Source organism: Serpula lacrymans (assembly GCF_000218685.1).
Source record: "Serpula lacrymans var. lacrymans S7.9 unplaced genomic scaffold SERLAscaffold_2, whole genome shotgun sequence".
NCBI lineage: Eukaryota > Fungi > Basidiomycota > Agaricomycetes > Boletales > Serpulaceae > Serpula > Serpula lacrymans.
Window position 1 is genome coordinate 1,846,728 of NW_006763291.1, and position 14,933 is coordinate 1,861,660.

General features: G+C 41.8%; 2 protein-coding genes across 2 annotated transcripts; one reads left to right on the top strand and one right to left on the bottom strand.

The window, feature by feature from the left end:
• Nucleotides 1-187: 187 nt before the first annotated feature.
• On the bottom strand, nt 188-1,134 carry SERLADRAFT_405484 (uncharacterized protein; the record flags this gene model as incomplete). Its single annotated transcript, XM_007313688.1, has 2 exons — nt 188-622; nt 904-1,134. 2 exons carry the CDS (start codon nt 1,132-1,134, stop codon nt 188-190), a joined length of 666 nt encoding a protein of 221 aa, XP_007313750.1.
• Nucleotides 1,135-12,294: 11,160 nt separating this feature from the next.
• Nucleotides 12,295-13,467, top strand: SERLADRAFT_405485 (uncharacterized protein; the record flags this gene model as incomplete). The annotated part of the gene is made up of 3 exons (XM_007313689.1): nt 12,295-12,526; nt 12,761-13,038; nt 13,111-13,467. The coding sequence occupies 3 exons, from the start codon at nt 12,295-12,297 to the stop codon at nt 13,465-13,467; spliced, it is 867 nt and encodes a 288-aa protein (XP_007313751.1).
• Between the last annotated feature and the right edge of the window lie 1,466 nt (nt 13,468-14,933).

The following is a 14,933-nucleotide window of genomic DNA, read 5'->3' on the forward strand; positions in this document are numbered from 1 at the left end:
GCCAGAGGTTCTATAACAGGTCTGACAGTTATGACAACTTTATAAGTACCTATATACAAGTATAGCTTTATATTTGTTCTATATGGCTACCCCCATTTTTCCTGATGCCAGGCATTTGAGCCAGCACCAAATATAGTAAATCTAAAAGACTCAATCAACACTGAATATCTAAACAGTTATCAGTATGCTACTCCTCCTCCTCCTCTGTGCTGTTTTCATGCTCATCAGCATCCAGGTCAGCATCATCTCCTATAGCTTCCTCTATTGCTGTAGGTTTAAGTAATGGTGTTTTGAGCTTGCCACAGACTGGCTTTTTCCATGCAGGCTGGCGCTTTTCTGCTTTTGCATTCTCACACTCTTCCTTCCATTGATTGACTTTAACCTGATAATTTGCCTTCAGATCCCTGTTGTGTTGCTTCCTTGCCTTGTTATCCTTTTTCCAGGCCTCCAAAGCCCCTGCACGCTGTCCTCTTGCTTCTTTCCAAGCTTGTTTGACTTCATTATCTGCCACCGCTTTTTCATGGTCGACAACTTGTGAAAAGAAGGTATCACTTGTAAGGTAATATGGAAGCCCATCTCCCATCAACTTCCCATATTTTTTTGTGTTTATTTTTTCCTCCTCCTGCACAGTAAGTTGACCATGCAATTTACTACAGTATATCCCCTGCAGGATGATTGTGGACTGCATCTCACTCATGGCTGCTTTGCATGCAGCCTCATGGTCAAGAGTTGCATTGAGTTCTTGCTGCAGTGCTCACTCTTGTTCAGTCCATGGCTCAAGGTCAAGGAAGGTGTATTTCTGCCTTCAAGAAGGTGAGATAGTTGTTGGTAGATAATGAGGTAAGCATGATAATGAACGCAAAGCGCTGCCCAAAACAAGGGAAAAAAGGAGGATACAATTACCTGTGGCAGTCTATTTTTCTGCTGTGCAGGAGTAGTCAGGAAGCCAATGGGATCATTTGGTGATACAAGGGTAAGTGATTGAAGGAATGAGCTAGATGTTGAGATTGACGAAGACCCAAACAGATCTTTATCGTTGGCTGTGTTTTTGCCAGCACAGGATTGCTGATATTGATAAATAGCAGTAGTCACAGCCTGGTACTGGACTTGACTGCTGTAGTGATAAGTGCCCATGGCTTGAGGTTTCCAAACTTGTGGCCATCACATCATGCAAGATAATATTACAGTTTAGTGGCCAGGCACCTGTTTGCTTGAAAGCAGCTTTAATTGTTGTGGTGGTGAGAGCCCGGATGTGGGCCTTTTGATAAACCTTTATAAAGTTTTTCTTTGTGATCTTCTATCCTGTATGTGGTCCTCTCAAATTCATCCCATTCCTCTAACCAGCAGCATTTCAATACACCAAACACAGCCACATCAAGACTTTGGTAGACATATGTCGTGTGTGCTAGATAGTACAGCACATAAAAATTATCTTTGCGTGCATAGGTAAGGAATGTTTTGGTATAATGGGAGTTGTGACCATCTACTAGGAGCAGCCTTGGTCTGCCAGCTGTCTTTTCACAAGTCTTCTTGTCAAAATCCTCAATCCAGCAACAGCCAATAACTCTATTAGTCCACCCTTATGCAAAACAGGCAATCTTTTCACTGTGGGGATTGACTTATATAAGCTCAGCTTATATGCTGAAGATATTGGATATCTGCATTCTGACTGGCTGAAAAAAGCTAAAATTGAATATTTTCAGCATATAAGCTGGGCTCATATAAGTCGATCCCCACAGTGTTTGGTGCATAGTGTCAGCATCACAGGATGATTACCATGACAAAGTTACTTACAAAGCACACAGCTCATTATTTTGATGCCAGTGCGTACCAAACTTGAAGGCTTTCCCTTTGTAAATCACAGCTGGTGGGATTTTAGCACCATCTGTGCAAATTGTCACCATAACAGTGATGTTTTTGCTGTTCCCGCTGCATTGCTGATACTGATTCTTAGCACCTGCAGGTCCAAAAACACACTTTTTGTTCCCACCACCTGGTTGGAACCCAGTCTCATCTGCAGCCCAGATGCAATCCTCTTTGATATCAAGTGTCTCCACTGTGTCTTCTAGTAAGTTAAACTATTGTTTGTGAGTGAATGGATTGACAGCTCGTCCTCGAGCACTGTCTAGACTGCAGCTCCAGTACCTGCCTGTGAGGAATCAATTTTTCTTATCGCATTCCTGTCATGTCGTGGTTAGCAGACTCAATCCCTGTCACTCCTCTTGCCCTTGGACTAGAGATTACAGCAGGTGTTTTATTACTTTTATCCTTTTTCTTCTTATTCTCTATTCACACTCACGTCCTATCGTACCTACAACGAAGGAGACTTGTTGTAGACCCTCAAGAATATATCCAAATGACATAGCAACAATCCAGTGCTATGTCGGGGAATACTTCGGAGGAATATTGATAAGCAAAGAAGGTTGTGAGCCAGCGCCTTCTTATGGGCTTACTGATACAGCCAATTGCACATCCCTTACCAATACATTTTCTCATACGATTAGTAAATACGATAGATCGGACCACCTTTTCCTTTTTTCTTATTGGTTAGCTAGCTGGTCAGACCACTTTCTCAGTTCCTCCCTTTCTCGGTCTGACCATCGCCGTTCACTATATAAAGAAGTACATACTTGATGTATTGTTCTTTAGTTCAATATTAGTTTGGATTTGCGCTTATACCGATACTCTTCATCCTCATACCCTGATTCACCGCCTTCCAGCAAGGACTTGACCAGGCATTGTGCTTTGTTATATAGCTTCGTATTTGTTGCCTGACACTGCCTACCATATCTGAATGTTCCTCAACAAACCGGTCAGTCCAGTTCTTTCCTACACCATTAAACGGGAACTGATTTCCCAATCGAGCCTTCAGGACTTCATCCACATGCTCCTTTAGGCATTGATGATTCAGAGAAAACCCCCAATGTCCAAGCTCAAGACAGTACTAAACCACTCTGCCTGCCTCCTCTGACTTCAACAGGCTCTGTTCTCAACCATATATTGGTTCATGCTTTGTCCCCCAGCAAGCCAACAAGAGACAGTGATGTGGTTGACTACCACAGGCTTCCCATTTTCCTCTTGAAACTCCTCTTCAACAGCTCAACAAATGGTGTGCATGCTTCATTTTGGCTGTGAGTCATCTTCTTGCTTTGCTTGATATACTTCAGTTATCAGGAAAAACCATATAGCTATATAGCTAGGCAAGTTACTATACCAGCTATAACAGCATTATCTGGGCTTTGAAATACTATATGCAACTATAGCACCAGCTATACCAGCTATACCGACTATAGGAGTTAATATTGAGCCTTACAGGTACAGTAGTAAGACTATATGAGCTATGAGAGTTGATTTTGAGCTATACAGCTGTAGGTCAGTAATTTACTAATATATTAATTGTCTATTGTATACTCCAGAAATCTTATGTGTGAGTCTAATTATTGAATAATGTGATAAAATGTTACTTATTGTCTGATTACCAGTAATATATATCTCTCTCATAGCTGCCTATAGTACTATATAGAACAGTTGTGAAAGTAGTCAGAAGTTTTTGACAAAAGCATTTTTAAAGAAGTTAAAATAATTATTGAAAAAATTGCAAGAACCTTGCATAGGTGAGCTATAGGAAAGAAGTACCTCATCAGCTAGCTACTTATTTCAAAAGTCCATAAATACAAGGCAGCTTACAACAACAACTTGTCAGAAAATTCACTAAGTCCAAAAGATGGTTATATATACTATATCATATGTTATGTTTTGTAAGCCTACATGGTGTAGTGGTTAAGAGCCCTGGTATGAACATGCTGAGTAAGCTCAAAAAAGTGGCCAGCATGTGGTTGTGGGTTTAATTTACACAGCTGGCAATTATTTTGCTGTTAGCCCCAATCTTGCTATAGGAATATAGGAGCTATATTATAGGCAGCTATCAGAGCTGGTATAGTTACAAACCTAGCTATATAGAGTTATATAATAGGGACTTGTCTACACCAACTATATATACCAGCTGTAAGAGCCTATATATTGCTCTATGGGCTATAATAGCTATCTGGGGTTTGTCTGATGCAACAGCTCTGCTAATAGCGTCCTCTTGTAACAACCAAGAGTTTGTTACTCTGGCGCACAACTCAGACAAGCTATAGAGAGGATGATGAGGGAGTGGTTACCCTTTAGGCTTCAACAAGTTAGTTGTGAGGATACAATAGGAGGACTTGCTGAGTCCTTCCCCATGTATTGCTCCTGTATATATACTAAAATACATGAGGTACTGTACAGTTGTAAATAAAGTTTAAAGTCCAATGTCTAGCATGTGACCGGTCACATGGTGAGCCTAGACACTGGTCAGGTGATGTGTCACATGATTGATCATGTGACTTGGAAAAAGTAAAAGTAAATGAAAAAGTGAAGTGTAAGTAGGTACTGGTACATCAATTGTAACACCTCTTGGTACTCCCTAGATATTTGCCTCTTTTTTGTCATGGATTTTGGGCGGCCTACCATCCTAGGATATTTAAGAGGTAAATTGAACACTGTGCTGCCACAATGTTGCTATGGTACACAACTCAGTTATCTTGTGTTGCTTCCTATTAAGGTATATCTCACTCGGATAGCATTCTGGTTGACACTCATCACTGGCACTATACTGGCACAATACTCTCGAGCCCCAAAGTCTTTTAAGTACACTGTACATGTGTATGTGACACTATAGCACTATTGTACATAGTTTTGGGGGCACAACATTAAATCATATCCACTTTACACACCATTCACTCTTAAAGTTGAGCTTTATCCTCAATTTATTGCACACAAAATCACATATTGATTTTACATTACAATAACAATATATATGCATTCTTAACATGGTCAGGCTACGTAGTGGGTGATTACACAAAAAAAGCATGTGCTATGGCAGATTGGCTCAAATGCCGGTCCTAGCTCAAATGCTGGCCCCACACTGTAGGTGTTATAATACACAATTCTTGGATTTTCAACTATTAGTCTCCTCTTAAAACTTTCTTTCTCTTTTTGAACACTTGTGCCATACAGCACTTTCCTTTTATTTCAAGCCCCACTTTTACTTTTACTTTCTCATGCTACACTGCTTCTGTTTATTTTTAGCTATTACTCTCTCACATGATCGAGCTGGTGTAACAATGCCAACAAGACACAGTCTTGGGGCACAACAACAACAATAACTCAATAGAGGAAAGGAAGTGTACAACTCATTAAGAGAGGGAACTTGTTATACTAATGTTGATCATCAGGAAATCGGGGAGACGCTGGCATAACCAGGCGGAGTTGATATGTGGGCATCAATGTGGCTGCAGTTTAAACAAAGGGAAACTGCCATATGGCACAATGTGTGAAAATTCAGAAAGAAAGTTTGAAGCAGGGAAAGAAAGTTGAAGGTCCAAAAATTGTGTATTGTAACACCCATCCTTCTAACACAATTTTGATGCTGTCTTCCTGTTCTCACATCTAATCAAACTCTTCCAAGTTATGACATGATCATTAGACAAAAATACATGCAGCAATTACGTGGCCGGGTTACTTTACTTTACTCAATATTGTGACTGACTGACCATTCCCAAAGAGAGTTGCATGCCTGCTTTAAAGGCCCTCTTAGCAGCTTTCTCAGCACGCAGCCAGCTCTGTGTCATCAAGCGCTCTCAATAATTGGTTAGCCGGTCTGCATTTCTGGCACACCATAAATGGTGCTACCTGGCATGAGCATAAAATGCTTCATCATGTATGTTGAGGAGTTGCAAAAACTGGTTCCCATATCCTCCAAGTGCACAAAGAGGCCTCCATCACTATAGAGGTGTTACTCTCACTTTGTTATGGCCTCAACCTGACCAATTCTCTCAATGCTGCAATCTGGGCAATGGCCAGCCTAGCCTTTGGTCATATTGTTGGTAGGCACTTCCTTTCCTTCACTCCCCTTCACTCCTCTTCCTCCTAACATCAAATCATCCCTCTAATTACTTGCACAATCTTGGCAAACCTATCATCCCCAGTGCCAATCTTTTTTTCCCCACCAAACATATCTTCCATGCCATCATCCCACTGCCACTGATATTCAATCATCTTCCTGGTAATACTGTTTTCACTACCTTCCATATACCTACCCTGCAAGATAGGGCAAACATCTTAGTTACTGCCTGCACTCACCCCACTTGTCCCATAACAGCTCTAAGGTACCATCTTACCTGTAACACCAAGGTGCCCAACATGGCCCCTTTATTTGCCTATAAGACTGCAGAAAGTTCCTGGGCATTGTTAACCAGGCCATAGTTCTTGAACTATTGCAACACAGTATAGCAGGAAGCAGGATATCCAGATATGCTAGGACATGCATTTTGGATTGGAGGCACTACTGAATTTTTGCTTCAGGGTGTCAATCCAGATATTATTGCAATTTAAAGGTGGTGGCATAGTCAGGCTTTTTTACTATACTGGGGTTGCCAGGACTCATTTTGTTTATGTCTTTTATCATCCATAAAATCTTTTTGTTGCCAACATAGCCTTCCAGCATCTTGGGCCATCACCACTTAAATGTCATGGCATATGTAAGAACCATTATTTTCTTGTGCATACATGTAATGTGCTTCTTGTTGAAATCATTTATTGTGGTTTGGTATCCGTGCGTTCCTCAATCACTGGCTTGGAGTGGGGATATCTCTGACTAGTAGTGAGCCAATGCTCTCAGATGGTTAGGTCTAGAATCTTTTCCCTGCTTTTCCTTCAACCCATCCTTGGAACACTCCAAAGGTCTAGTTCTGGATCTTTTCATTTTCCCAGTCACCAACTTTCCAATCAGCTGACAAATCCAAAAATTTGGTCCACCAAAACTTCCCACAAAACCAAAGCCTGACCTTCACCACCAAACCATGGAAATAATGCTTATTATATTTATTTATCATTTTCCATCACAGATAAACAAAATAATATATATAAATATTATGTTTACTCCACTAAACCTTTCTCAACAGCAGTGAGCAATCATACAAAGCCAACTTCCCTCCTTTCACAGGTTGTACTGTTGGAGTCAACAATAAATAGACTTGGTGCATGACAAACACGCACCTAGAAAGTATAATTGGGAAAATTTTCGCATGCAAGCGGAAAATCCCACATATGTAGACACTCAGACTTGTTTGTCCTTGTCACCTCAGTCAATTATTATTTGGCTGAGTAGAGAGTTACTACATGTACACTTCCCTTCCTTTCATTGAGTTGTAGTTGGTTGTGCTCCAGTGCCCCAAGGTAGTACCTTGTTGGTGTTGTCACAGAGTAATGGAATGGAGTACAAGGCTCGGAGTTGGCATAGCTTGTGTACTAGACCCTTCCATGGACCTTGGTCCCTAACTCAACAATGGAGTGAACAAGGGGAGAATAGAAATTGCAACAAAAATAGGGTAAAGGCTCTTCTCCAAAGGTTGGAAGGAGATTTGGTAGAAAAATTAGAGAAGCCAATTGATATTCAAACTGCAGGAACAGGGTACAGGAGTTATAGCTCATATACTATTGGAGGGAATAGATATTGTAAGGAGTAACTAGTAATGTAGGTACAGAGCTCCATGCAAACAATTATTTATTGAGGATAAATTGTATGTGTATTGTAAGGTCTAAACTATGGAGGAAGGTACAATAATATGTTGAACAGCAGAGCATGGACGCAAATCAGGGAAGTCTGAAGATTCAGGAGTTCAGACTTGGGGTGGCATTTCAGAGGCCCAGATTTTCTGGGCTGTGGCATGAATGACAATGTTTTATGTTGTTTTTGTTATTTCCTTTCTGATGATACTATAAGACTGTACTTCCAAAAGGGAGAAATAAAAATACCACTGTTTGAGCCTGTACACTCAGAATTCATCTGAATAAGTCATCATAGTTGTCTCAGAAGTATTATAGACACACCCCAGCTGTATATAAGTATTTCTAACAAGATAGATCCTAAACACAGACTCTCAGGAGTTATATTCATCCTCCACTTGCCTTATTTCTCACACAGTCATATTATTGCCTTTCTAGCAAGACTGTAACTTGCTATGGTGCATCTACTCAGTTCTCTAAAAAAAGGTAACTGTTGCTATTTAGATGGCTGTGCTACTGTACAGTGCTGGGTATCTAAGGATGTGCAAATATAACTTCCAACAAACTTACTAAATTGTTTTTTTCTGATTTGCTTGGAGGTATTGTTGTTAATCATCAGTTTGGATAGGGGGGGATATCCCGACATTTTCGGGATACAACAATTCTGCTGCCTAAATGGCTAAATTTATTACTTAGACACAATTGTATGCCTTCCAAAAGAACAATCCAAATTTTCCTACCTCAAAAATGCATTATTGAGCGAGTCCCTTATTTTGTGTGATTTTCTACAAAGTAACACTCTGCCAAGCACAGCACAATCATACTTTCAACTTTTTCAAGACCGCCAGGCATGCACCACACAGTGACAGGTGAACAAGTCAAACACATCCAGCTCATTAACAAATTATGACATGCCTCAGTAACTGCAGCAAAACCAAAGGGAAACATCCCAAGTGTGCGTTGAGGGATCCTCAATATAAAACTTGAATTCAGGCTGCACTTACTGGGCTAAAGTCTGGACAATATAAAGCATATACTGGTGCTGCTCAAGCACACAACATGAGTGATTGATCAAGGCCAAACTGATCAATCAAATGCTAATCAATAGTTCTAATACCTTGTTTTCTTAATCAGGTTGCCCGGCAGACTTTACATGATTGTGCAACTGGCTTACACAAATCCCAACAGGATGGACAGGCAGCAAATCAACTACTAACAACCACAGAGGAGAAGGTGCTAATGGATTGGACTCAACATCACACCATGGAGGCAAATCCTCTCAACCCAAGAAAACTTTGTATGTATACCTATGCAATCAGTGGTAAGAAGCCTGGCAGGAATTGGCATTACTGCTATGGTACTTGCAATCCAGTCCTCAAGCTCAAGAAACCTCAAAGTCTGGATCCAAAAAGAGCAACAAATTTCAACAAGCACACTACACGGTGTCATGCACCAACATGGACAGGTGTCAATAATGAAGCAAATATTCAAAAGACTTGCCTTTGCGCCACACAGGCACAGTGCCATGTGGAATATTAATTAATATTGCCTCTTTGAACTTGTGGCTGATCAGCACCACCTCTATTAGGCAATCAACTTGCACTCACCTTTGCTTTCCATTCAGTACTTTTGGCATTTTGGCAATTTTTCACGTCACCACTGGCTACACATTGCACCCTCACTTTTGTTGTTTCCCCCTACCCTTTTTCCTTTACTTAGCCCCACCATGGGCCCTTTACTCTCCTTTTTATTCTCACCTGATGGTTGTTTCTGGCTACCTATTTTAGTCCACTGCTTTGTCACCTACACCCTCCTCCTACTTGTCTTCCTTGCTCCTCCACCATACTTGATGTCACCGCTCTCTATCTGCTTCCATCGCCAATCTGTTGACTACCACGTGCCACTTTTAATATCAGCAAAGCCCCGGCAGCCGGTCCAAATTGGGCAACAGGTCCAACTTCATGACATCAATCTGCCGTCGTCCACTGTTAAATCATTGGTCACTTGTCTTGCCTGGTTAGAGCGTAAATGGGTAGTTTTTGAGCTGGAGAAGGTTCATCCCGTTGCGTTACCTATATACACCGCTGTCCCATTCACTTGGGTACATTCATCCTTTGTCCATTGTATTTGCTACAGCTACACCTACCGCACGCTGCCTGGGACACATTTGTTCCAAATTGGAAATACCCCTCTGCCTCCCTTGTTTGACCAGGTGGTCCATGTAACAACCAAAGTTTTGATACTCTGGTGCACAACTCAGACAAAGCTATAAAGGTAGTGAGGGGAGTGGTTACCCTTAGGATAGGACCGAGTTAGTTGTGGGTAAACAACAGGAGGACTCACTGAGGAGTCTCCTTGATCTATTGGGGTATATATACTACTACAGATTGTTTGTACATGTGTACTGTACAGTTGATGGAGGCAGTGGCTGATGATGTCATGGGGCACAGCCTGTGTGACCAGCTCCACTGCGTGAGATACTTGTATCTAATATAGAAAAAGGCAGCGCAGTGTGAGAAGTGGAGTTTGAACAATAATGGAAAGTGCCGCATGGCACAGGGTGTGAAAACTACAAAAAAAAGTTGAAGAGGAGAATCAAAATTAAAGGTCCGAAAATTGTGTTATTGTAACAGTCCACTACAACAAGACCATTGGTAAAGTCATGAAACCATTGGATTTGGACTAGGTGGTGGACCTGTGGCTCCAGTTCCTTTTTTTTTCAGCAGAACATTCATTTGCAGTGCAATTAATTTTGATTTTTAAATCATTTTATGGACACACATTTTTTAGAATGCCTGACTGACAATAAAGGAACTGTGTTGATACTGATATTTTTTCTGCCTTGCTCTTTTTTTACTGCATTTTACATGACATCATGATTTTCTTACTCTTTTTCTGCTATTGGACTTTATTCTATGGCTGTACAAACCTGTGACATTATTTACACAGCATTTGTTGTTCTATCCCTTTCTTTTTCTTATTTTGACAATCTTACCTTGTACTACCTACACAGGATTTGTCAGTGTACATTCCTTCCTTCATGTTCTTTCTCATTTTTTTTGCACAGCTATACTGTGCATAGCCTACCTTTCTTTTACTATATAAATACCTGTATTTTACCTTCAAAGAACAAGAAATCATAATCCAGACTTCTTCTCTAATCTCAAGTTCACTACTCCCTGCTACTTGCGATCCAGTGTGGTCACAACACTTCCCACTGCTACCACTGTTAACTGCTGTCATTGTCACTTGTCATTTCCAAAGTCATTGTTATCCCTTTCGATTAGAGTCCTTCTAAGCACTACAGTCTGTGCGTCAGGAGCCTGCTATCACTGGGTACCTCATTGCCTTGTCACCCCATTCTCAAACCTACCTTGTGCTACAATCAGCAAGGTAGTGCTTGTCCATACTCGTCATAAGCCCCTATCTTCTATAATTCAACTATCCCTCCTCCTCAAAACCCACACCCATACATTTCTGGGTTTTACTTTGAAGGATCAATATACATACCACCCCACGAACAACCAAAGCACCCACTGTTCTAGGAGGCAAAGCCCATAAACAAGTTTTGTGGAATCTGGGAGGATCGTGTGTTAGTTTGTTTTGTGTGTGGTTTTGTAACAACACTTCTCATCATCAACAATGGTTCAAGATTATTTTGAGAAACAAAGGCAGTTTAATGAGACGTTTAATGGCATACCCCCAGAGCACAATTGGAACATGGACGAGAAAGGAATTCAGATGGGAGGTGGTTGGAAGAATAGTGGGAGTAAGTTTTACTTTAACAGGACAAAGAAGGATGCCTATTGAGTTTCAAGCAACAATCTTGAGCTCGTCACTGTGACCGAGTGTATTTTGGCTGCTGGTGTTTGTATGAAGCCCTCCTTTATTTTGAAAAATAGGCTATTTCTGTTACAATTGACATACCAGCACCTACTTACGCTTCACTTTTTTGTACTTTTACTTTTACTTTTTCCAAGTCACATGACCAGTCACGTGACACAACACCTGACCAATGTCTAGACTCATCATGTGACTGGTCACATGCTAAACATCAGACTTTAAACTCTATTTACAACTGTACAGTACCTCATGTATTTTAGTATATATACAGGAGCAATACATGGGGAAGGACTCAGTGAGTCCTCCTGTTGTCCACCAACAACTAACTTGTTGAAACCTAATGGGTAACCACTCCCACCTCTTCCTCTTCTTTTGAGTGTTGTTTTCATTGTGCTCCAGTGCCCCAAGACTGTGTCTTGTTGGTGTTGTCACAATTTCCTGATGTACAAGGCCTTGAAGGCATTGGGAGGTACATTACCTATGTTATGCTAGTTTTATTTTACTGATTCTCTCTCTCTCTCTCTCTTTTCTCAGCATTTCACGCACGCCAAATGGCTGGATGGACCATGACATATGTGAGAGATTGTTCAGTGATGTGTTTATTCCTGAAGCCAGCTCTCGCCGTGTCAACAACAAACCTATTGTACTAACTCTTGACGCCCATAGCTTGCATGAACAACCTGCAATCCAAAAGATCACCTACAACAACAATATCATTATTTTCTGTTTCCCCTCAAAAACCACGCATAAATTGCAACCTCTTGATGCTGTCCAGTACAAAGGAGGTGGGCCACTCACACCAGCCAACTTGCTTTTAATGGGATTCTTATTGACAGGTATAATGTTATACATGAGCACATGAAAGCTCACGCTGTCATCACGCCAGAACTCATCTGCATGGTCTTCAAACAGATGGGGATTTACCCTTTAAGCCTAAATATATTTATTGATAACAACTTCACCCCGAGCCATGCAACCTCAACCTCTGCACACTTCCCCGAGTCCTATCCCAATATTGCCACGTCAAGCAACAAGTCTTATCATCCCTCCAACAGCAGCAGCAAGATGGACGAGTCAGCGGGTAGAATTAGTGAGGTTGAGGATGAGATTGATGATGATGACGGGGACAAGGATGGAGATGAAGAAAACGGGGATGAGGATGAAGAAAACAATGAAAAAGATGAAAAATAGGATGATATCCTCTTCCCCTCTCCCTCCCTTGGCTCCTCCGCTCAATCTGACCTCCCTCCCGAGCTGATGAATTGGCCCCATCTGTCAGAATCACCTGCACACTCTCTAGAGCCATCTCTTTGTCCATCTCCAGGATGCTCCCTCTCCCCACTTCCCTCCTTGCTTTCACACATTGCTGGCCTCAATCTCCCAGGAAATTTTGGTCAAATGTATCGACCTGGTCCAGCAACGGCTCCATCTCTGTCTCCCTCTCAACTTGGGCAGGACATCCTCCCCTCTCCAACACCTTCTGAGGCCGTTCATCCACACGCTCTCTCTCTGTCCGGCAGAGGACATCAGCGCCAATATTTTACACACTCCTCCTCCTCCTCTCTGCGGTCATTGAACATGGTGCTTACAGATTGGCAAACAGTGTGCATTGAACAAGATCAAAGAAGAACTCACCCAGAGCTTCTCACCAAGCTTGTTTCAACCTGAACGCAGCTCAATCTCATTGAGCAAGACCGAGCACAGCTTCTGGCTATATGCCAGAAGCTAGAGGAGGAATTAGATTGGGTGCAGGCAGAAAGGGATGTTGCAAATGTGCAATGCACTATCATCTCCCATGTGGTTGAAGAAACACACAAGCAGCTGGGAGTGGTGACTAAGAAGAGGCAGCAGGGGACAGGAAAAATCAAGGCTCAGTTTGTTATTCACCCAGCTTTAAAGGTGCATTTCAATCAGGAAAAGGCCGAGCACAGCAAGAAAGCAAAGGAGAGGGCAGCGAAGGATGCACAGAAGGCTGAGGATGAGGCCGTCCATACCATGCGCATTCACAAGGACACTGTCAAAGAATTTTGAGAAGCCCCTGTTGTCCTACAAATGCAAGACAACCTCATTACAGTCACTGGGGCCCTGCAACTGTCAACCACTGGGACAGTCAAGGAACTCCTCACTAGGATCAAAACACACCTGGATAAGCACAGGGAGCTGGCAGGCCAGCCTCACTTTGCTGGATTATTTGGCTATTGCACCCCAAACACATCTTCCTCTGCAGGTGGGTCCGGCTCTTCTTCTGCCATCTCTTTGCCTTCACCCCACTCCCGCTTTCCCCTTGGCACAATCTGCGGTGTTCTCACATGCATACACCCTCAGCTCCTCCCCCAAATTACTCAGCAATACCCCCCCTCATACATGTCCAGGATTCCCATGTGCCCCCCCTGAGTTCTTACACTCTACCAGGGCCAAACAACAAGCCCAGTGCAATTTATTACAGCCCAAATGATCCTCACGGCTACATGTGGTTATAAATTTGTATCAATACATGTGCTTTTGTCAAATTTTGTGTGATAAAAAGTTGATACCTGGGGACTTAGGCAAATTTTCTGCTCTTGATAGTGCCAAGCATGATTTTAACACAGCTTCTGTGACCTCTCTGTGACAATATGTTACTTTTGTGATGTCCAAATAGCCCCCCCCCCCCCCATCTGAACTGATGGTTAATGACAGTAGTATATTTACAGTGTTTTTGGAAAAGCTTGTCAGCGCCATTTTTTTTCATCACGCCCTAGAAATATTATATACTCAGCTCAATTACCAAAAAAAGGATGGCAATAGGAATCCCGGATTCCATGAAGGAGATAACAATAACCTGTGCTCTGCCGCCTGGAAAACACCTGTGTTATAGGTCTGACACAATGTCATTGAGGATATGTGGTCGACCGTGAAGGTTGGGAGGAGGGCAGACAGAGCCAAAATGAGCTTGATTTCTTTGCTGATAGCATGTAAGTACAAATATTGTGATCAATGGAATCCAGGATTCCGTTGCCTGTCCTTTGTGGTAATTGAGCTGATTATATAATATTTCTAGGGCGCGACAAAAAAAAAAACAGTGCAGACCAGACTCCAAACCAGTCGACATATGTGTGTATGCTATATCCTAGTGCTTGTGATTACATAATTTGATTATATAATTATCTGAGACTTTACCAAAACTTGAGTTGAGCATAACACATATGGCCGACTGGCAAAACTTGTAGTGGCGCCAGATTTTGGTTTATTTGCACCACCGAAGATTGCCACCAAATCTGACGTCTTTCGGTCGGCTAAAGTCAAAAACAGAAATGTGACTGTGACTTTTTATTGGACAGAAGAGTAGGAGTAGTACACTTGAACCCAATGTTCTATTATTTACAAGATATCAATCAACTATCATCAATATATTGAAAAGGTCAGCACCGGAGACTAATAATGTTCTAATGATGCTATCAATGTAGCACCTTGTACCCGGTATAAAGCTGCTGAGTAGAAATATATTATTACACTAT